General features: G+C 39.9%; 2 protein-coding genes across 4 annotated transcripts; both read left to right on the top strand.

Annotated features, from left to right (window-relative positions):
• Window positions 1-8,115, top strand: LOC106584369 (tyrosine-protein kinase ZAP-70). 3 transcript variants are annotated; one of them, XM_014169597.2, is made up of 14 exons: window positions 1-158; window positions 268-344; window positions 3,993-4,478; window positions 4,625-4,785; window positions 4,875-5,013; window positions 5,125-5,206; window positions 5,317-5,339; window positions 5,478-5,517; window positions 5,632-5,842; window positions 6,090-6,296; window positions 6,494-6,686; window positions 6,820-6,960; window positions 7,356-7,468; window positions 7,596-8,115. In XM_014169597.2, exons 3-14 carry the CDS (start codon window positions 4,074-4,076, stop codon window positions 7,711-7,713), a joined length of 1,833 nt encoding a protein of 610 aa, XP_014025072.1. In that variant the 5' UTR covers window positions 1-158; window positions 268-344; window positions 3,993-4,073; the 3' UTR covers window positions 7,714-8,115. The 3 variants fall into 3 exon arrangements, with proteins under 3 accessions (XP_014025072.1, XP_045562062.1, XP_045562063.1); XM_045706106.1 differs by having other exon boundaries at window positions 46-344; XM_045706107.1 differs by lacking the exons at window positions 1-158; window positions 268-344 and adding an exon at window positions 2,806-3,858.
• Window positions 8,116-13,712: 5,597 nt separating this feature from the next.
• LOC106584370 (MOB kinase activator 3A) lies at window positions 13,713-17,120 on the top strand. Its single transcript, XM_014169599.2, has 4 exons — window positions 13,713-14,092; window positions 15,100-15,640; window positions 16,317-16,519; window positions 16,729-17,120. Exons 2-4 carry the CDS (start codon window positions 15,223-15,225, stop codon window positions 16,756-16,758), a joined length of 651 nt encoding a protein of 216 aa, XP_014025074.1. The 5' UTR covers window positions 13,713-14,092; window positions 15,100-15,222; the 3' UTR covers window positions 16,759-17,120.
• The last annotated feature ends 4,777 nt before the right edge of the window (window positions 17,121-21,897 follow it).

Raw genomic sequence — 21,897 nt, 5'->3', positions numbered from 1 at the left:
GAATGCACTGTATTTGAATGTTCCATCTAGCCATTAAAACCTCCGTCATAGCCTCACTGCTGGAGGGTCGTGGTGGCAGGCTACAGGTGGAGACAGACGACTGGGGCTGCTGTTTCAGATGGCTGTATACAGAACTGCTGTCACTTCATGTAGCTGAGGTAAGGAAGTAGGTTAGTTTCTCTGTGAAGATTCCAGGACTGTATCGATCAACCGACATAGTTTTCCTGCACCCTCACACTATCACTGATGCCTCTGCTCTGTCACCAGACTCAGCTACTCTCTCTCTGAGGCCAACCTGTCTAGCTCTGACTTCTCTTCCCTTGGTTCCAGTGAAATAGTTTATGGTGAGTGCATCTGAAGTCAGTCCTGTGTTTTTTATATACTTATTTGCAATGGAGTAAATAGGATTATATTTATATATTTATATAACAAGGCTTTTGTCTTTCGGGGATGGAAAAATCTTAAATTGAAATGCTATTACTTTAATCTACTTTGAAATATACTAATACAATATTTTAGACTGAATTTATATCAATGATATATATAAAAGACTGTTCTGGAAATGTTTGTTCCCTTGTAACCAGTGCCTTGAACACATTTAAGTGTTAATACGTTTCTATTAGCAGAGTTTATGCTGTAACAAATGCAAAATGTCTTTACCACAGTGTGGCAAACACATTCTCGCTGTGGCTTCAAAAGTAGAGATTATATTTATAAATAGTTGTTTTCATTGTGTATATGAATAGAAAGCCAAAAGGGGTACGGTTTTTAAGCGGACACACCCAAGTGTTCTATGTGTGTTGTTTATTGCTTGTAACTTTCTTTTTAAATTATACATTCTATTTTGAGACTTGTTGGCACATGTAATGACATAATTATTACAAAATAGATTACCAATACTGTGCTTTGTATGAAAATAAGGTGCTGTCTTTTTATATTATTTTTAAGAGACTCATTCTCGTCTAGATAACAGACCAACCTTCTGTGACATTTACGGACCTACTGTAATCCAGTTCAACCAATGCAATGGAATATCTATAAAATACAACATGATTTGCCTGTTGAGATAGGTCCCTGGCTTAAACATGACTGGCTAAACTAGTGTCCTGAGGATCTGAGGACTTCTGGGCCCATGTGTAGCTCAACTCTTTACAGGGATGCCACAACCCAGATCACTGAGACTGATGTGTTGTCGTTCCAGGGAAAGAGTTAGGGCTTACAAATACTTAATTATACTCTTAGGTTTGGTCTTAAGATCGACTGGCTAAATATAGTTGGATGAGGGGCCACTGTCAGAAACCCAACAAGGCAACAGTAAGCACTTTGCAGGTTGCATGTTCATAAAACAAAAGCAGGAAACGAAATTCAAAAAGCTTGATTTGAAATTGACAATAATCTTCTACGTAGGCCCATAGGAAAAATATGCGCATTGGAGTCACTTCGATTTTCCATTGACGTAAGCAATTTATAAGGTAGCAGTCTGGCCCACTGAGGTTCATTTGTAAATGAACCTCTTACTAGAGACCTCCCATCATTTGAATGTAGACCTACGCTTGATGTTTGTAGGCCTATTTGTGTGGTTGTTTCTACAAAACTCTGAAAGCGTTATTAAGCAACATGGTGTGGTTTATCTGTTCTAGAGGCCTAGAATTCTAACAATATAAAGAATTGCTGCATTGAACACGTGTATATACTTGGACATGTTCTGATAAGCCTAACTTATTAGATGTTTGCCTGATTTAAAAAATGTTGCTAAGTGCATAGAAGCCAAAGTAACGTAATGATTTAGGAATGTTTTTGTTAGCGTAACTTACAAAACCGATACCCCTCCTGGTATATAAAGTCTTTTGAATGATCATTTGAATCCGATTCAAAGACAAATAATAACCCACACTTTGTTTTATCTTACTATGATTATATGAAATACAAGGCAAATATGCATTATTATTGTTACAGTTCATGGCCATGAGCCAATGAACTAATTTAGCAACCCTGAGTCAACTGTTAATAGTTGATGAATGTCATGTCTTATAGCCAAACAAAAGACCCTCCATGTTATCCTCTGTGCCGCAGTGGATAGGGCATTTCATCTGTAGAGCTCACAGCCACTTGTACCTGCATGGGAAAAGCTGTGCGTCAGAACACAGGAGGGTTGCTGCTCTGCTATCTCCCCGCTCTTTAAAGCTACAGCCTTCAGCCTGCCGAGGCTGGTACTGTATGTCCTGTACTGGCTCAGCTGTTAACCACAACCAACCTCCAGGCAAAGCACAGTATGAGAATGCATGGCCTTCCAGTGGAGAGTATAGACCTACAGCTGTTTTCGATGTGGTCCTAATGTCTGTTCTGAGGTGGAAGGAAAGCAAGATGAGGGAAGAGAATTGGGGTGTTCAAAAGCAAACAGCATATTTATGCTCCAATTATTAAGTAGTGGTGAGACCTTTATGGTTTTGTCTGTGTTCACTCATAAATTCAGGACACTAGAAAATAAAATGTGGACATTTCCTAGTCAACAACTCTCTTGTTGACAATACGTCTTCTTTGACAGATTTTCTTTTTTTCTTAACATCTTTCAATTTTCATGGTAACTGACTTTTATGGTTACTCTCAAGTACTTTAGTCTGTCATTCAGGGTTTTAGCTGTTCAATTCAGCTCATATAATACCAGGATAAAAAGACAGGAAATAAAACGAAACACTAGTCAGTTCAGTTTGAGCCATTCACAACATGTAAAGACCCCTGTCCTTTAACCGTGTGGTGAGGGGGGGGTTGAAGTTCTCAGACCATGGTGGAGTCTACGTGCGTTGTGGCTCATTGCGGCTCTCTGTGGGTCTGTCTGTGTGTCCGCCATAGATGTGGGCAGTCTGTCACAGGTACGCTCAGGAAACTGTGGTTGAATCACACTACACTTTTAAGCATAGACACAAGCTTCAGGTGATAGTCCTTACATTCTCCCCTTTTGACATACCCCACCTCAGAGAATCATTTCACCAAGCACAGGACTTCAGATCTCTGAAACAAAAATCAAATATTGGCCATGAAGAGTTCCCTTAAGGAGCTAGTAGTAATTGTGTATCATGTAATAAACTGAAGTGAAATTTTGGCAGGTCATTAACTGCAAACCAAACCAAGGAAAACCACCCTAACCTATGACTCACACCAACAGATTGGAAAACATGTTTAGCTAAAGCTTTCTTTTTCCAAAATGGGGGTGTCAATTGAAAAGAAAAAGGGGAAGTTATATGACGACCGCGAATAGAAAACTACATCAAAGTATCACTATGTTAACTGATTCAATGCCTGTCTTTATTTCGTCTACCAAGCTCCTTTTTGTAATTGTCTGTGATATGGTATCATGGTATCCATGTTTTGAAAGTTTTCATGATACTCATCTGTGTATTTCCCACCAACAGGCTTTTCTCGCTTGTTATCAAATAAGGCTAGCTCGCAGTAGAACATACACAAAATGCTGTGATGCTAACCTGTAGTCTACACTTGGTTTATTTTACATTTCCTGATAGTCTGTTAAAAGCACAAGTTGGGGGCTTTACATCTGTTTGGTTTTGTATTTTCATTTATCTAAAAATGATATGTTCCCTTAATCTTCACGTAAATTAGTCACCAGTGTGTTGAAAAGCTTTGGAAACAGCAGCACCTGCTCAACAGAAGAGTGAGAAACTAAAGAGAGGTTGGAGAAGGAGGATGGGGGCGGTTGTCAACTTCCTGTTGTGGCTGTGCTTAACACCAGCCTGTGCCTGTGCAGAGAAACACACACTCCCTATCTCAATTACTGCACACTGAACAGCCCAACCACACAAATACCTCAGTCACTCATCTGGGTCCATAAGATGGAGCCTCAATGTGAGTTATGATAAAGGCTGAAGACTGTACCTCATCAACAACCTCAATTAGAAAAACACATATACTGTAGTAATTTGAATATTGTTTTTTTAAATAGTGGTCATCCATAATTATTTTACATTCTCCTTATATAGATCTTTAACCAGGAGCCTCCAGCCATCTCCAACCCTTTTAACTGAGGAGTCTTCCCTCGTACTGCCTGAGGAGACTCAGACATGACTACAGACCCTGCGGCAGAGCTGCCTTTTTTCTACGGCAGTATCAGTCGTTCGGAGGCTGAGGAGCACCTGAAGCTGGCAGGCATGGCCGACGGGCTGTTTCTGCTGCGCCAGTGTTTGCGGAGCCTGGGCGGCTACGTGGTCTCCCTGGTGTGGAACGTGGAGTTCCACCACTACTCTGTGGAGAAACAGCTCAACAGCACCTACTGTATTGCAGGTGGAAAGCCCCACTGTGGTCCAGCGGAGCTCTGTGAGTTTTACAGTAAGGATTCAGATGGCCTGGTGTGCACCCTGAGGAAGCCCTGTCTGCGCTCCCCAGACAACCCCATCAGAGCAGGCGTCTTTGATAACCTGAGGGACAACATGCTGAGGGAGTATGTACGACAGACCTGGAACCTGGAGGTGAGGGTTGGGTAAATTACATTTGAGTAATTTCACAGACGCTGTTAACCAGAGCGACTATCACAGGATGAGAGGCAGCAGGGCCTGAAGTCACATAAACACTTTCTCTGATGTAGTTTCCTGTCTGACTTTGTGTCTGTGTTCAGGGGGAGGCCATGGAGCAGGCTATCATCAGCCAGGCTCCACAGCTGGAGAAGCTGATCGCCACCACCGCCCATGAGAGGATGCCCTGGTACCACAGCAAGATACCTCGCCAGGAAGGGGAGAGGCGGCTCTACTCCGGGGCACAGCCAGATGGAAAGTTCCTGTGAGTCATGAAATGCATTTTAGTCAAACACTACGCAAAGGTTCTAAAAACACCCACAACATAGTTTGATTTGGGTTTTTATTCATCAGAGTCAGAGACAGGGAAGAGTCCGGCACCTTTGCCCTTTCTTTGATGTACGGAAAAACGGCCTACCATTACCAGGTCCTCCATGACAAATCAGGGAAGTACTCCATGCCAGAGGGAACCAAATTTGACACTGTGTGGCAGGTAGGCTGTTCTCTCTTCTCCAACAAATGAGTCCAAGTTTATTATGTCTGCTACCTAATGTTTAAGACAAAGATAGTTATCTTTCCCTGCCACTCTCCCTCCCTTCTGCAGCTGGTTGAGTATCTGAAGATGAAACCTGATGGGCTAGTGACAGTTCTGAGAGAACCGTGTGTGAACCGCAACAACACCAAACGTACTTAATCAACATTCTGTTCACAATCATCAAATTCTTCTTATTGTTTCACTAAACTTTGTCCCTCATGCCATTGAATTAATTTTCTTCTTTCTCAAATCCATTTTCAGAGACTCCTGTTGTGCCCTCGGGGGTGAGTATCAAGAACATTTTCTAATTTCTCCATGGTAGATACTTTCTTTCCAATGTATTTATTGAGGCATCTGCTAAATGGCTTATTATTATTATTACTATTATTATATTACTATTAAATACAGTACATTTCTTTCAGAGGCGGCCCAGAACAAATGGATACACACCGCCACCTGGAGGTAGGTCAATAACATTACAACAGACACACATGGCCTTTCCACCAAAACCCACACATACACAAATCACTAAATTAGTCTTTAAGACATTTCCCTGTGGTTGTCCCTTTCTTACAGTACCTCTGGGGGGCTCCAAGGAAATCAATACTTCGCCCCCCACAGACCGTCAGATGCTGCCCATGGACTGCAGTGAATTTGTCAACCCTTACCATGACCCCAATGACCTGAAGAAGTTCTTCATCAATAGGGATCAGCTGATGATTGACGAGGTGGAGCTCGGCTCGGGAAACTTTGGCTGTGTCAAGAAAGGAATCTTCAAGACAAATAAGTGAGAGGGGGGTGACCTGCTTTTTGGATGAATCAAACCAGAACATCAGATCCTGAGTTTAGAACCTATAACATCAGCCTAGAGCCATTTATAACAATTGATAACTACGTTTTAGGTCAGAGGTTTCTCATTATTTTTACTGACAAAATTAGCTGATCAGGAAAAAATCTGGACCCCAGTTACAGGCTATAATTAGGAAAAACATGGGGCCCTATTCATAACACCACTAATTTCTGTGTGGTTCCAGGGGCCACACTGATGTGGCCATCAAGGTGCTGAAGAGTGAGAATGAGAAGCTGGTGAAAGATGAGATGATGAGGGAGGCGGAGATCATGCACCAGCTGAGTAACCCTTACATCGTCCGCATGCTGGGGCTCTGTCAGGCTGAGTGCCTGATGCTGGTGATGGAGATAGCTTCTGCTGGGCCACTCAACAAGTTCCTCTCCACCAATAAGTAAGGTCAATTATTTCACACGTGTACAGTATATACAGTTTCATAAGGCATGTTATTCTCTTAGTAGTGACATTGATCATAGAGAGTTATGGAAATGCCATTAATGATAGCACTACTAATACTCAAACAATACCATGACATACTGTAATTTCCCGAAAGGTTAATTTGAGTTACCTTTCTGTCCTTCTACCTCTCAGGGATAAGGTCACAGTGGAGAACATTGTGGGGCTGATGCACCAGGTGTCTATGGGAATGAAGTACCTGGAGGAGAAGAACTTTGTGCACAGAGACCTGGCAGCTCGCAACGTCCTGCTGGTCAACCGACAGTTTGCCAAGATCAGTGACTTTGGTCTGTCCAAGGCTTTGGGTGCTGATGACAACTATTACAAGGTAGGAGTCTCTTGCACGTGTCATGTGCTATAATCTTGGTCTGTTTTATATAGTCAAATGCTGCAGTTCTTTATATATTATTCATGTGGTATGGTATGTGTGTGTGTGCGGGCGGGCGTGCATGGGTACATAGGCACGCATAGCAGGAAAATGGCCGCTGAAGTGGTATGCTCCAGAATGCATGAACTTCCACAAGTTCTCCAGCAAGAGTGATGTCTGGAGCTTTGGTGTCACCATGTGGGAAGCCTTTTCTTACGGAGGAAAACCATACAAGGTACAATCTGTACAGCACCTGCAAGACATATAACCACAATATAGTTAAATGTTTATACTGTATTATAAACTGGGTGGTTCGAGCCCTGAATGCTGATTGGCTGAAAGCCGTGGTATATCAGACTGTATACCATGGGTATGACAAAACGTTTCTTTATACTGGTCTAATTACATTTGTTACCAGTTTATAATAGCAATAAGGCACCTCGGGGGTTTGTGGTATATGGCCAATATAGCACTGCTAAGGGCTGTATCCAGGCACTCCGTGTTATGTCATGCATAAGAACAGCCCTTGGCCATATACTTCATCCCATCGTGCATTATTGCTTAAATAACAGCCTCCAACACAGTGCTGTCTAGATTAACTTAATCTGCGTCTTTACCAAATATGATCAGAAAATGAAAGGTCCGGAGGTGATCAGTTTCATTGCCAGTGGGAGCCGGATGGAATGTCCGTCTGGATGTCCAGATAGAATGTATGCACTGATGAAGGACTGCTGGACATACAAGTAAGTGAGAAACTAGAGACCTTCTATTCATTTTCACACCACATGGGAAGTAGGCTAATAGGCCACACCACTGCCCATTTAAAAGTAGATGCATCACATCTAAAGTGTCTGACCTTTCTCTTCTCAGACACGAGGACCGGCCAGGCTTTGTGAAGGTGGAGGAGCGCATGCGAGTCTTTTATTACTCCATATCCAACAAAACTCCGCCTGAGGTGACCGCAGACGCTGCTGAGCCTCTCAAGTAGACCAGGGACAACAGACACTCTGTCCCCCTGCCATACAATGCATTCTTTAATATAGACAAAGAGCTTCTTATGAACTAGTCTGGGCACTAGCTGACAGCTTCAGCAACAGGCAGCTACAGTAAACAGCTAAACAAGCCTTATATACACAAATGTGAGTTTGTAATTAAAGTCATTCTTGAGAGGATGCTCCTCTTCTGAAAGGTAGCTCAAGACTGCATCATCTGAGGTTTGGAATAGTTTGAAAGAAACGCTTCATAAAGAATTGTGCATGGTAAAACTGCATTTTGAAAGTGTAATGTTTCCTTGAGAGTACTTATACTATAGGTCTAGTGTGAATTATATTTAAGTGCTCCAGCACTGTATACATTCCTTAATATGTCATGATTAAACATTTTCACAGAATATGGTGTATCTATATCAAGTAATTGTGAAAAGAATTTGTGAATGAATTATGAAAAGTAAAAAGGCCAGAAACATCGGCTCAAACAGGCAATCTGCAGTTGCTACAGTACATCCATTTTTGGACTTATAAATTAATGATATGTACCCTTTGATTCTTGAAGAATATATCTTATAAATTAATTATATATACCCTTTGATTCTTGAAGAATATATCTTATAAATTAATGATATATACCCTTTGATTCTTGAAGAATATATCTTGTAAATTCTTCATGAGCTTAGATCAACTGTCGCACCCCATCAGATCCAAAATATAAGCTTGTTTTACTTCAATGCTTGTAAACAAAGTAAATATAAACAAACACTATATAACCTCAAAACATGATTAAAACTATACTGAACAACAATATAAATGCAACATACAATAGTTTTAAAGATTTTACTGAGTTACAGTTCATATAAGGCAATCAGTCAATTGAAATAAATTCATTAGTCCCTGATCTATGGATTCCACATGACTGGGAACACGATATGCATCTGTTGGTCACAGATACTTTGGGGTGTGGATCAGCAAACCAGTCAGTATCTGGCGTGACCACCTCATGCAGCGTGACACATCTCCTTCGCATAGAGTTGATCAGGCTGTTGATTGTGGACTGTGGAATGTTGTTCCATTCCTCTTCAATGGCTGTGCGAAGTTGCTGGATATTGGAACTGCAACACGCAGTAGTACACGTCAATCCAGAGCATCTCAAACATGCTCAATGGGTGACATGTCTGGTGAGTATGCAGGCCATGGAAGAACTGGGGCATTTTCTACTTCCAGGAATTGTGTACAGATCCTTGCGACATGGGGCTGTGCATCACATGAGGTGATTGCGGCGGATGAATGGCATGACAATGGCCCTCAGGACCTCATCCCGGTATCTCTGTGCATTCAAATTGCCATCGATAAAATGCAATTGCGTTCATTGTCCGTAGCTTATGCCTGCCCATACCATAACCCCAACGCCACCATGGGGAACTCTGTTCATAACGTTGGCATCAGCAAACCGCTCACCCACACAACACAATCTGCCCGGCACAGTTGAAACTGGGATTCAACCGGGAAGAGCACACTTCTCCAGCGTGCCAGTGGCCATCGAAGTTGAGCATTTGACCACTGAAGTCGGTTACGACACCGAACTGCAGTCAGGTCAGACGACGAGCACGCAGATGAGCTTCCCTGAGACGGTTTCTGGGCAGAAATTCTTGGGTTGTGCAAACCCACAGTTTCATCAGCTATATGGGTGGCGGGTCTCAGACGATCCTGCAGGTGAAGAAACTGGATAGTCCTGGGCTGGCGGGATTACAAATGGTCTGAGGTTGTAAGGCCTGTTGGACATACTGCCAAATTCTCTTAAACAATATTGGAAGCAGCTTATGGTAGAGAAATTAACATTAATTTCTCTGGCAACAGCTCTGGTGGACATTCCTGCAGTCAGCATGCCAATTACACGCTCCCTCAAAACTTGAGACATCTGTGGCAATGAGTTGTGTGACTAAACTACACATTTTAGTGGCCTTTTATTGTCCCCAGCACAAGGTGCACCTGTGTAATGACCATGCTGTTTAATCAGCTTCTTGATATGCCATAACTGTCAGCTGGGTGAATTATCTTGGCAAAGGAGAAATGCTCACTAACAGGGGTGTAAACAAATTTGTTCACAACGTTTGAGAGAAATACGTTTTTTGCGTGTATGAAACATTTCTGTATATTTTATTTCAGTTCATGAAACATGGGACCAACACTTTACATGTTGCTTTGATATTTTTGTTAAGTGTACTTTCCCCAAGCGAAGGTTCTTCTCTATGAAGTAACGATAGAAGTAGCTGAATACGGGCTACATAGACACTGATAAGACAATTCAAAGGGGGAAACACAGCATGAACAGTCGAAGTCGGAAGTTTACATACACTTAGGTTGGAGTCATTAAAACTCATTAAAACTCACTCCACATATTTCTTGTTAACAAACTATAGTTTTGGCAAGTCAGTTAGGACATCTATTTTGTGCATGACACAAGTCATTTTTCCAACAATTGTTTACAGACAGATTATTTAACTTATAATTGACTGTATCACAATTCCAGTGGGTCAGAAGTTTACATAAACTAAGTTGACTGTGCCTTTAAACAGCTTGGAAAATTCCAGAAAATGATGTCATGGCTTTAGAAGCTTCTGATAGGCTAATTGACATAACTTGAGTTAAATGGAGGTGTACCTGTGGATGTATTTCAAGGCCTACCTTCAAACTCAGTGCCTCTTTGCTTGACATCATGGGAAAATCAAAATAAATCAGCCAAGACCTCAGAAAAAAAGTAGACTTCCACAAGTCTGGTTCATCCTTGGGAGCAATTTCCAAACGCGTGAGGTGTGAGGGAGGATGAATGTGAATATGTTTAGGAGGGCGGGAGAGAATGGGTGTGTGGATGCATAGGGTAGGGGTTGTATGTGAATGAAGGAGAATGGCTATATGGATGGGTGTAAGGGTGTCTGAGGGGAAGAGGGGGTGGGGGGGGGGGTTCTTGAACATTCAAGAGATTATGAGAGGATGTGGTTTTCACTTCAAAAAGGAGAAGTATCATATTTAAAGAGGAGCTGGGTTAGAGAGGCATATACTGGTGTAGGCATCCTGATAAATAAGTAAATAACAATTTTCCCTTATATCCCAGCACACGGACCAAGAAGGCCATTTTCTAATCTTAAATTGTACCTTACATGGTACAATTCAAGGAACCTCCAAAGAGACTGAAAATGTTCATCTCCACAAATAATTTACAGGAAACCTAGAGATTACTATTCCCAACTACAAAAGACTACTCCTTTTTTTCTCAAAGTAAGAAACGCTATTCAAGAATTGACTAAATTGTAATTCTAAAAATGCACTCAACAATATACTGGGTTAAAAAATACATGACATAGCGATATTTGATCATTCTCCTGTATCATGCTTAATTACACCAATAGAAAATTCATTTAGTGACAGAATATGGAGAATGAACAGAGCACATCTTCAAGACCTGAAATGTATTAAATACAAAAACATAAAGACCTTTACCATTACAAATGTAGACATATAGGACAGAGAATAGCCGACCACCTAAATAATTGTGGATACTTTTAAGGCGTATGTGGTGGCAGGGTAGCCTAGTGGTTAGCGCGTTGGGCTAGTAACCGAAAGGTTGCAAGTTTGAATCCCCGAGCTGACAAGGTACAAATCTGTCGTTCTGCCCCTGAACAAGACAGTTAACCCACTGTTCCTAGGCCGTCATTGAAAATAAGAATTTGTTCTTAACTGACTTGCCTAGTTAAATAAAGGTAAAATGTTAGGGGAATGATAATCTCATACTCGGCATTAGTTAAATCTGAGTTTGAAATTAAAATGAAAGAAACATTTTAAATAAATGACTATCTTAGAAAAATACTATAAAAAATCTTTACAAGGCAAAGAAGAAAATATAATTTCTGAACTTAAGCAGGAGTATGATGTTTTACTTTTGAAGAGAGCCAAAAACTACAGGTTAAACTCAAATGAAGCATACTATTTAATGGCAAATAAACCAGGTAAACATTTTGCAGCAGTCACAAAACGAATAAATGCCAAACCAGTTCTAATTTTAAATGACAAGGACACAAATGCTTTATTTAGAAACAACAACTCTATTAATAACAATTTAAAAGCTTCTATGAAAATCTACATAAATCAGAATTAAACAACAGTTTGACTGATCATGCAGCCTTCTTAGTATTCTTAGACTCAATAACCCTGAACCAACTATCAGCAGACAGAAAATATCATACAAATTTGAAATCACACAGAAATAAATACTAGACACTGTTGAAGCATTCGCACGGAGAAAAGCACCAGGTATGGACGGCTTTCCCATATAATTTTATTTGAGTCAGTTTTTAATTGAGGGTTACTCAAATGATAACACACGTCACTCAATTCAGTGCTTCCAAGTTCCATGTATCATACAGTTATTTCAGTTATATTAAAACCATGAAAATCTGGAGAGTCCCCTGAAGATTACAGACCCATAAATGTAATAAATTATGACAATAAAATAATAACAAAACTCAAAAGCAACAGAATGGCAAAAGTCTTGATACATATTAATCAATCAGGGTTGGTTAAAAATATAAATTTACAAACAAATACAAGAACATGTTTCAGTATAATGCAATACACTAAAAAACAAGATATAGATTTATCAATAATGGCTGTTGATGCCGAAAAGGCTTTCAACCGAATTGAATTACCTTTTCTATTCAAAACCAAGTTTACATCTGAAACAATAGATTTTATAAAAAATATTATATAAATATCCTAAAGCTAAACTATACACAAATAATACATTATCTGATTAATTTGCTTTAGAAAGGGGCACAAGACAGGGATGTCCTCTCTCACCCCTCCTGTTTGCAGTGGCAATTGAACTTTTTGCAGAAAGAATTAGACAGGAACCAAACGTAACAGGTATCAGTATTGGTAAACATAAATAAACTAACTTTATTTGCAGACAATCTCCTGATATACCTGACTAATATTGATAACTCAATGCCCCCCTTGTTAAACATATTTTCAGAAGGCTCTAAAATCTCAGCATATAAAATGAAGGTGGAAAAAATGAAATAATGGCAATAGAATTTTTTTAATTATAACTCATGATCATGTAAGTGGAGCACAAAAAAAGATTCAATATTTAGGATGCTTAATAAGTGACAACAAACAAAGATACTTTTATCCCTTTACTCAACAACATGAAAGCAGATCTAATTAAATGGAACAATATTCCCATAAATCTTACAGGTAGAATAAACCTCTTTGGAATGGCATGGCTCCCAAAGTTTCTATATTTATTTTTCGGTAATACCAATTACCCTACCTAAGACATTATTTTAAAAGTGTACTTGACATAACAGACTTTATATGGACAAATAAACCTCACAGAATAAAAAGCAAAGTTTTACATCTGGGTGGTTTTAACTTTCCAAACCTGTGACTTTATCAACTCGCCCCCCAAGGCTTTTACTTGCGACATATTGTTAAATGCACTAAATACGAACAATGGGTACATATTGAAGATGTCATGCACATCCCTAGAACATTTTCACGTGTCTATTTTCAATGGATAAAGCTAAGAACATGAACAACTTCATAACACTATAACAATATGGAAGAAAATGAAACAGATTCTACTAGAACCAATATCACTCCCCTAAAAACACACCCATATGGAACAATCCTTGGATAGCTTTTCAGAATTAACAGATAAATTGGCCCACATGGGAAAACAAAACAAAGGCATAGAAACCGTAAATTACTTGGTAATAGGAAATACATTTAGTCCAATTTGGACTGACCAATGTAGACATTCTCAAATACATGCAACTTAATTAAATACAAAGAAAAACCTGTCAAGCTCACTTAGATCTTGCTGTGAAACTGTGTGTGTGTCTGTGTACTGTGTTTGTATGTCCTGAATGTAAACACATTTTGCTTTAACAATTTAACATTCGTTAAACAGCACCCCCTGTAGGCAACTACAACCAGGAAACTCGGAAATGTCCAACTTGCTAACAGACTGGCCCCAGTTATACTCGTGTCGTGTACACCAGTTATCGAGTAAAAAAGTCCAAGTTTCCGAGGTCAGACTATCCTTGAACGCGTCACTAATATAAAACGAAATACTGTAGCGCCTGCTTGGTTGTGTAAAGTGACGTAAAATCAGAGGAAGTGCTTGTTATTTCTTTTCTTTTTTGGTAGGGAGGGGTTTATTTTAGTTGCCTAAGTAAAGACTTAGCTATGCTCAGAACTACTGTCGTTATACATTAATTAAAATGTAGCCGTTGTAATACATTTAAAAAGGATTAGCAAAGTTTATTATATTCAAGAGAACACAGCAAGGGAAGGAACATTAAAGCGGAACAAGTAAGTGATAACGTTAGCCTATCTAAGTTCGGGGGAAGTGGTTGCGTTTACGGTCAGCTCGTTTGGGAGCAATTTACTCCCATTATTTCTACGTTAAATGATATAATGAATAACATGTTTTGAGGAGTAGTTTGTGGTTACCTTAATCATGCGAAAAGCAAGAAGTGCGATTGTTATCCTTTTTTCTCTCATGAATAAACGTGGCGCCCTCATCTTTGAAGCATCGTAGCATCAGTGCTCCGGCGACCGCTAGGATACATCATGAACTAACGTTAGCTTCTATACTTAGGTTGTTTAACTTTTGCTCCTGACCACTTTATCTGTCTGTTGGCTGGATATAGTCATATAAGTAACCTCAATATATGACATGGCGTTATTGTCTGAGGTCACTTCATAAAGTTGTGCAAGGTTGTACATGCTGTCTCGCTTGCCTGAACCAGGCCATAATGTATTGTGAAAAGTAGGAAATTACTCATATAGCTTGCAACAAATTGTAACTACATTCTAACAACCCTCACTTTTTGCAACGTGGTAACTAACTCTGTGACAATACTCACTTTGCAACGTTGTAACTGATTGGGGTTATTCTTCTCGAAGTTGATGTTCAGGTTATGTTGGAGGACAGACTTCCGTGAATTTACCACTCTTTGGACAGCAGTCATAGATGTGTTATATATTTTGGTTAGTTAAATATGGTTTATTAATTTGATTAACTGATTAATCAATAGATTTTTTTACATTTGTTATTAATTTTCAATAATGGATCAAGACACCACAAACACTTACACTATTATGCATTTGTACCAAACAACAGAACTAATAGTGATGCAGATTTGTGAAATGTTACAGATTTATAAAAGTGCCACCAATAAATACATTGTGGGCCTACGTTGTTGGCATTGCAGCACCAGACTGAATACTGCACGTTACTGCTGAATTGGACAATATGGCATATATGTGAATCTGACAAAAAATATTTTTTCCCCTCTGATTTGACCCTTCATCAGCCTCAGGACCAAAGCCAGCTGCAAGAAAAATACAACCATTGTATAACTGCTCCACTGTTTATATCTCCTCGTTCTAACCAGTAAATCATTCATTAAGACATAAACAAACTGACACATGCAACAATGTCCATGGCCCTGAAGCAAGTCTTCAACAAGGAGAGGACATTCCGTCCGAAGCGTAAGTTTGAGCCCGGGACACAGCGCTTTGAGCTGCACAAGAAGGCCCAGGCGTCTCTGAATGCAGGCCTGGACCTGAAGCAGGCGGTGGCGTTGCCCCATGGAGAGGACCTGAATGACTGGGTGGCTGTTCACGTGGTGGACTTCTTCAACCGCATCAACCTCATCTACGGCACCATCAGTGACTCCTGCACCGACCAGACCTGCCCCGTCATGTCCGGAGGGCCCAAGTACGAGTACCGCTGGCAGGACGAGCACAAGTACAAGAAGCCCACAGCCGTTCCAGCCCCAAAATACATGAGCCTGCTGATGGACTGGATTGAAGTACAGATCAACAACGAGCACATCTTCCCCACCAACGTCGGTATGTGCAAAGAATGATAACTAGGTAGATGGGATCTGTTATTTGGCTATTCATGATGATGATAAATGGGTCTGAATCATCTTGATGGGCTGAATTCCTAGAGTTCTCTGTCATTATAAAGTGCAACAGTTGTATCGGTTAATCTACTATAATTCAGAAATTCTTAATACGTCCTCCCACCACACATAACTTGCTGTCTGACTGGCTGTAGAAACAGCCAAGCAATGGCTTTAGAAATGGTCACATAATCTACAGTAGGGTATAAATAGGAATGCATGTGCAGATGTCCCCAGGAATGCATTTTAAAATGCTATTAGATTAGTGTAAGAGGATAGACTGATAACTTCATCTATTCTTGATGGATGAAGGGAAACATGAATCCTCTGCCCTAGGGGTGGTAATTTCCAAGGCTCACATATCTCAATCAAGTGATACAAGCATGATCCTCCAGTACACAAGAAAATAACAGGCCTCACTTGATTTACAAAAACATTGAATATTTATATAAATTGTATTTGCACCCAATGTAATATTTAAAGTTGAGAATTAATCTGACAATTAAACTGAACCAACCACAGAGATGAGGTTGAGAGAATGACCACATTTGTGTTTACTTTACATGTCCCAGGAGGACACGTCTTAATCTTTTTTGCCATCTTATGTTTGGTTTTTGAAGGTACTCCCTTCCCAAAGACCTTCATGCAGGTAGCTAAGAAGATTTTGTCTCGCCTGTTCCGTGTGTTCGTCCACGTCTACATCCATCACTTTGATCGTGTGAACCAGATGGGTGCAGAGGCCCACGTCAACACCTGTTACAAGCACTTCTATTACTTTGTAACGGAGTTTAACCTCACAGACCACAAGGAGCTCGAGCCACTGGTGAGTGAGAAAAAAGGATTCAATTGTCTATCTTGTGGAAGGCGAGCTGAAATTGTAATTTTCATATTTTCTTACATATTACGTTTGTTTTGCAAAGGAAGCTGCAAAGGAAGTTATGATGCCTGTAATGCACCCTAGAATTGTGATGTTTACAAGCACATTTGTGTACTTTTGTTATCATAATGTTGCCATCACTCCTGCCCCTACAGAAAGAGATGACATCACAGATGTGCCACTAAGGGAGCACCACTGACCACTTGACAAATTCCAGCTTGAAGACTAGTTCCGTCCATATAGAAGACTGAAACAGGAAACCAAATCTAAAATAGTCTTTATTTTTATAAACAAGTATCTTGTAAACATTATCTTTTTTAGCCATGTAGGTTTGTTTAACCAGGAACCTTGTAAGGCATTCTCTTCATTTTAATGTTTAGAAATTGAGCACAGTATTAAGAGATTTTACTTTTTTTTAATTTGAAGTTGAATCAATCCTGTAATTTAGTTATTGGTCTTTTCTCTAAAATGAATATATGTTTGTTTGTACATATCTAAGATTGTAGTATGTGGAGACATTAAATGTACTCAGTGTTCCTGCTCTAAACTCAGTGTCATATGTTTAATTATGAAATGGGTAGTTTTGATCCTGGATGCTGATTAGACGAGCAGCGTTCGAAGCCGCGCAGTATTGTCATACATTGTTGTTTTTCCAGAATATACATTCAAACTGCTATATTGTTTGTGTATTACATCTATTCAATGGTGTTGTTTTGTAAAATAACTGAGAACAAGGCCTGTGGAGTGAGGCCAATCAACGTAGTAAAACAGTCATGCGGTCTTAAGTTAGTCCACAAGGTGGCGAAAGGAGCACACATAAATACGGCTGGTGAAAGGGTTGAGTTTATATTGTGGCAGGAAGTCCATTAAGTGTTAAATACCCCATAACTCAAATGGAAAACATATCTGGCTACCTTAGTACCATGCAAATAAAGTTTTAAGGACACCTTTGGCAATATAAAGTTACTTTTTAAGTTAAGGTTGTCTGTTGGAAGTGATTGATCTGGACTAGCCCTACGTTTGAGTAAAAGCTTCTTCAAATAATATGCCAAACATAGTAGTCTTGAAGTGAACTGAATATGTTTCATCCAGGTGTGCTGATTGTTCACTGATCTCCTTTGTTACTATTGTCCCAGTTTGAATAAGATGAAATGAATGCCATATTGCAGGGTTCCCCAACTGTTGTTGGACCTAAAAGACTTAAAAACACCAACTCAGCTCCTAGTCATTTTAATTCTGGAAATCTTTTCCAAAGTATTCCCACGCACAATAAAGAGAGACCGTTGAAGTCGGAATTTACATACACTTAGGTTGGAGTCACTAAAACCTGTTTTTCAACCACTCCACAAATTTCTTGTTAACAAACGATAGTTTTGGCAAGTCATCTACTTTGTGCATGACACAAGTCATTTTTCCAACAATTGTTTACAGACAGATTATTTCACTTATAATTAATTGACTGTATTACAATCCCAGTGGGTCAGAAGTTGACATACACTAAGTTGACTGTGCCTTTAAACAGCTTGGAAAATTCCAGAAAATGATGTCATGGCTTTAGAAGCTTCTGATAGGCAAATTGACATAATTTGAGTCAATTGGAGGTGTACCAGTGGATGTATTTCAAGGCCTACCTTCAAACTCAGTGCCTCTTTGCTTGACATCGGAAAATCGAATGCAATCAGCCAAGACAGAAATTGTAGACCTCCACAAGTCTGGATCACCCTTGGGAGCAATTTCCAAACGCCTGAAGGTACCACGTTCATCTGTACAAACAATAGTACGCAAGTATAAACACCATGGGACCACGCAGCCATCATACCACTCAGGAAGGAGACACGTTCTGTCTCCTAGAGATGAATGTACTTTGGTGCGAAAAGTGCAAATCAATCCCAGAACAACAGTAAAGGACCTTGTGAAGATGCTGGAGGAAAACGGTACAAAATGATCTATATCCACAGTAAAACGAGTCCTGTATCGACATAACCTGAAATGCCGCTCAGCAAGAAAGAAGACTCTGCTCCAAAACCGCCATAAAAAAGCCAGACTACGGTTTGCAACTGCACATGGAGACAAAGATTAGACTTTTTGGAGGAATGTCCTCTGGTCTGATGAAACAAAAATGGAACTGTTTAGCCATAATGACCATTATGTTTGTAGAGAAAAAAGGGGGAAGTTTGCAAGCCGAAGAACACCATCCCAACCGTGAAGCACAGGGGTGGCAGCATCATGTTGTGGGAGTGCTTTGCTGCACTTCACAAAAGAGATGGCATCATGAGGATGGAAAATTATGTGGATATATTGAAGCAACATCTCAAGACATCAGTCAGGAAGTTAGAGCTTGGTCGCAAATGGGTCTTTCGAATGGACAATGACCCCAAGCATACTTCCAAAATTGTGGCAAAATGGCTTAAGGACAACAAAGTCAAGGTATTGGAGTGGCCATCACAAAGCCCTGACCTCAATCCCATAGAAAATTTGTGGGCAGAACTGAAAAAGCGTGTGCAAGCAAGGAGGCCTATAAACCTGACTCACTTACGCCAGCTCTGTCAGGAGGAATGGCCCAAAATTCACCCAACTTATTGTGGGAAGCTTGTGGAAGGCTACCCAACACGTTTGACCCAAGTTAAACAATTTAAAGGCAACACTACCAAATACTAATTCAGTGTATGTAAACTTTTGACCCACTGGGAATGTGATGAAAGAAATTAAAGCTGAAATAAATCATTCTCTCTACTATTATTCTGACGTTTCACATTCTTAAAATGAAGCGGTGATCCTAACTGACCTAAGGCAGGGAATCTTTACTAGGATTAAATATCTGGATTTGTGAAAAACTGAGTTTAAATGTATTTGGCTAAGGTGTATGTAAACTTCCGACTTCAACTGTATATGTGCAAGATGGCATCGACAGATAGAGCAGCTCTGCTTCTAGCTCCTATATTTCTTACAAGCATTTCGCTACACCCGCAATAACATATGCTAAATGTGTATGTGACCAATAAAATATCATTTTATGTGATCGTATACAAATGTATGCAAGGTTTGGAATTATTATGTTTTAGTCAAATGGTATATCTGTATGATCTTCTTGTGGTCAATTCGCTGTCTACAAATTATTTGTAATTATGTTCCGGACCTCTGACCATCTGCCAAAAATCGGCTTGCGGCTTAATCTTGTTGATGATCCCTGACATGGGGTGGGCTGACCAATAATATACCCATTCAGTGCACATTTGAGCAATTGTACATTTCCCTAGTGGGAATTTCGTGGAGAGGGCATTGGGTCGGCAGGCTGTATCATGTGTTGTCTCTGGTACCTATAACTTACTATAATAACATTTGATTTAGCTTAAAACGTGTAGTTCTTTTCAATAAGCTGTGCACCCGCACCCGCACCCACACCCACGACACATACACACATTAGTGGACATGTAGACCCCCCTGAACAAAACACAAGAGACACACGCAAGAGACAAACAAACATGTTTGTTTTGGTTTTAATTCCTCCACAGTTATTACTGTAGTTGTAGGTCTATATGATGTAAGTACTTACTGCAAGTATGTTGTTTAAATGAATTAGTTATGTCGCTATGTTGTGAGCTACTACACATTAAAAACGGTGTCAGTGTACAGACAGCTGGTTGTTAATGTATAGTGAGTGTTCTGATTCATGTCAGTCATACATCACTCAGGTGATTGGGAGTGAATGATTAGCCTGTTACAAGTGCTTAGCAATCTTTAGGAAAAAACTGTGTTTGATCAAATACAAAGTTATTTTACAGAAAACAAATTAAGAACAGACTTTCAACATGCTTATAGGGAAGGGCACTCAACATGTTCAGCACTGACACAAATGACTGATGACTGATAGAAGATTGTGGGGCCTGTTTTGTTAGACTTCAGTGCAGCTGTTGATGTCATTGATCATTATCCATTGCTGAAAAAACATAGGTGTTATGGATTTGCATCCTCTGCCTTATTATGGATTGAGAGATACCTATCTAATAGATCTCAGAGGGTTTTCATAAATGGAAGCCTCTCATGCAAATTCGGTTGAGTGTGGTGTACCGCAGGGCAGCTGGCTAGGGCCATTATTGTTTTCTGTTTTTACAAATTACCTTCCACTGACCTTGAATAAAGCCTGTGTTTCTATGTATGCTGATGACTCATCAGTATACACGTCCGCTGCAACAGTAACAGTGGTTATTTAACAAGTTGAGGAGACTAAACTTCTGGGTGTAACCCTAGATACAGTAGCAAGCTGTCATGGTCAAAACATTTATACTCAATGGTTGCTAAAATGGGAAGAGTTCTGTTCATAATATGGCACTGCTCTGCCTTCTGGACATCTCAGTCGACCAGACAGGTCCTATAGGCCCTAGTTTTGTTGCACCTGGACTACTTCCCAGCTGTGTGGTCATGTGTGGCAAAGAAGGACATAGGTAAATTTAAGTTGGTCTAGAACAAAGCAGCACGTATCGCACTTAAATGAACACAAAGTGAAAGTGTCAGTAACATGCATGTCAGTCTCTCCTGGCTCAAAGTTGAGGAGAGATTGACTGCATCACTATTGGTATTTGTGCAAGGTATTGATGTGTTGAAGGTACCGAACTGTCTGTTCAAGCAGTTGACACAAAGTTCAGACACTCATTGGTACAACACAAAACATGCAACCGGAAGGTCTCTTCACAGTGCCGAGGTCCAGAACAGAGGCTGGGAAACGCACAGTATTAAATAGAGCTATGACTACGTGGAACTCTCTGCCACCCCAGGTAACTCAAGATAGCAATAAAACAAGTTTTAAAAAAACTGATAAAAGAACACCTTAGTGCACAAAGGGGACTGTAAAGAGACACAGACATTTTATATATATTGTATTGTAATTTGCACTGTATTATATATTAGACCTAAATAGTATGTGTATGTAGTGATATGTAGGCTATGTGTGATGTTTTGAATGTATGTATTTCAGTCTGACTAATAATGTTCTGTACTATGTATTATGTCATGTTTCATGTGGACCACAGGAAGAGTAGCTGATGCTTTTGCAATGGCTAATGGGGATCCTAAAAAATACCAAATTAATTTGTATGACTGTAGAACACAAAGTGCGATATAAATGCAATCCATTGTTATTGTCATCCTGTAAGCCACACCTCCTGAACTCAGCCAATCTGTGAACAGGCAGAAATATCCCCTCTAAAAGAATACCTACACTAGAATGTTGTTATTGATTTTGAAACTCATTCATGTCCACTGAGGAATGAGGCTGCTACTGTTACCCTGTAGAAAAAGTTCCCTCCTCAGCCCCATGGTTTGTTTTC

This window comes from Salmo salar, chromosome ssa23, assembly GCF_905237065.1.
Source record: "Salmo salar chromosome ssa23, Ssal_v3.1, whole genome shotgun sequence".
In the NCBI taxonomy this organism is placed as follows: Eukaryota; Metazoa; Chordata; class Actinopteri; order Salmoniformes; family Salmonidae; genus Salmo; species Salmo salar.
This window is presented reverse-complemented; position numbering and strand designations above follow the sequence as displayed.

Bases quoted from the DNA above. Each gene is read 5' to 3' on its own strand.
- LOC106584369 (XM_014169597.2), top strand. From the start codon at position 4,074: ATGACTACAGACCCTGCGGCAGAGCTGCCTTTTTTCTACGGCAGTATC. The intron at 5,014-5,124 runs GTAGGCTGTTCT...TCCCTTCTGCAG, and splicing joins AATTTGACACTGTGTGGCAG to CTGGTTGAGTATCTGAAGAT. The intron at 6,297-6,493 runs GTAAGGTCAATT...TCTACCTCTCAG, and splicing joins AAGTTCCTCTCCACCAATAA to GGATAAGGTCACAGTGGAGA.
- LOC106584370 (XM_014169599.2), top strand. From the start codon at position 15,223: ATGTCCATGGCCCTGAAGCAAGTCTTCAACAAGGAGAGGACATTCCGT. The intron at 15,641-16,316 runs GTATGTGCAAAG...TGGTTTTTGAAG, and splicing joins CATCTTCCCCACCAACGTCG to GTACTCCCTTCCCAAAGACC. The intron at 16,520-16,728 runs GTGAGTGAGAAA...CTGCCCCTACAG, and splicing joins ACAAGGAGCTCGAGCCACTG to AAAGAGATGACATCACAGAT.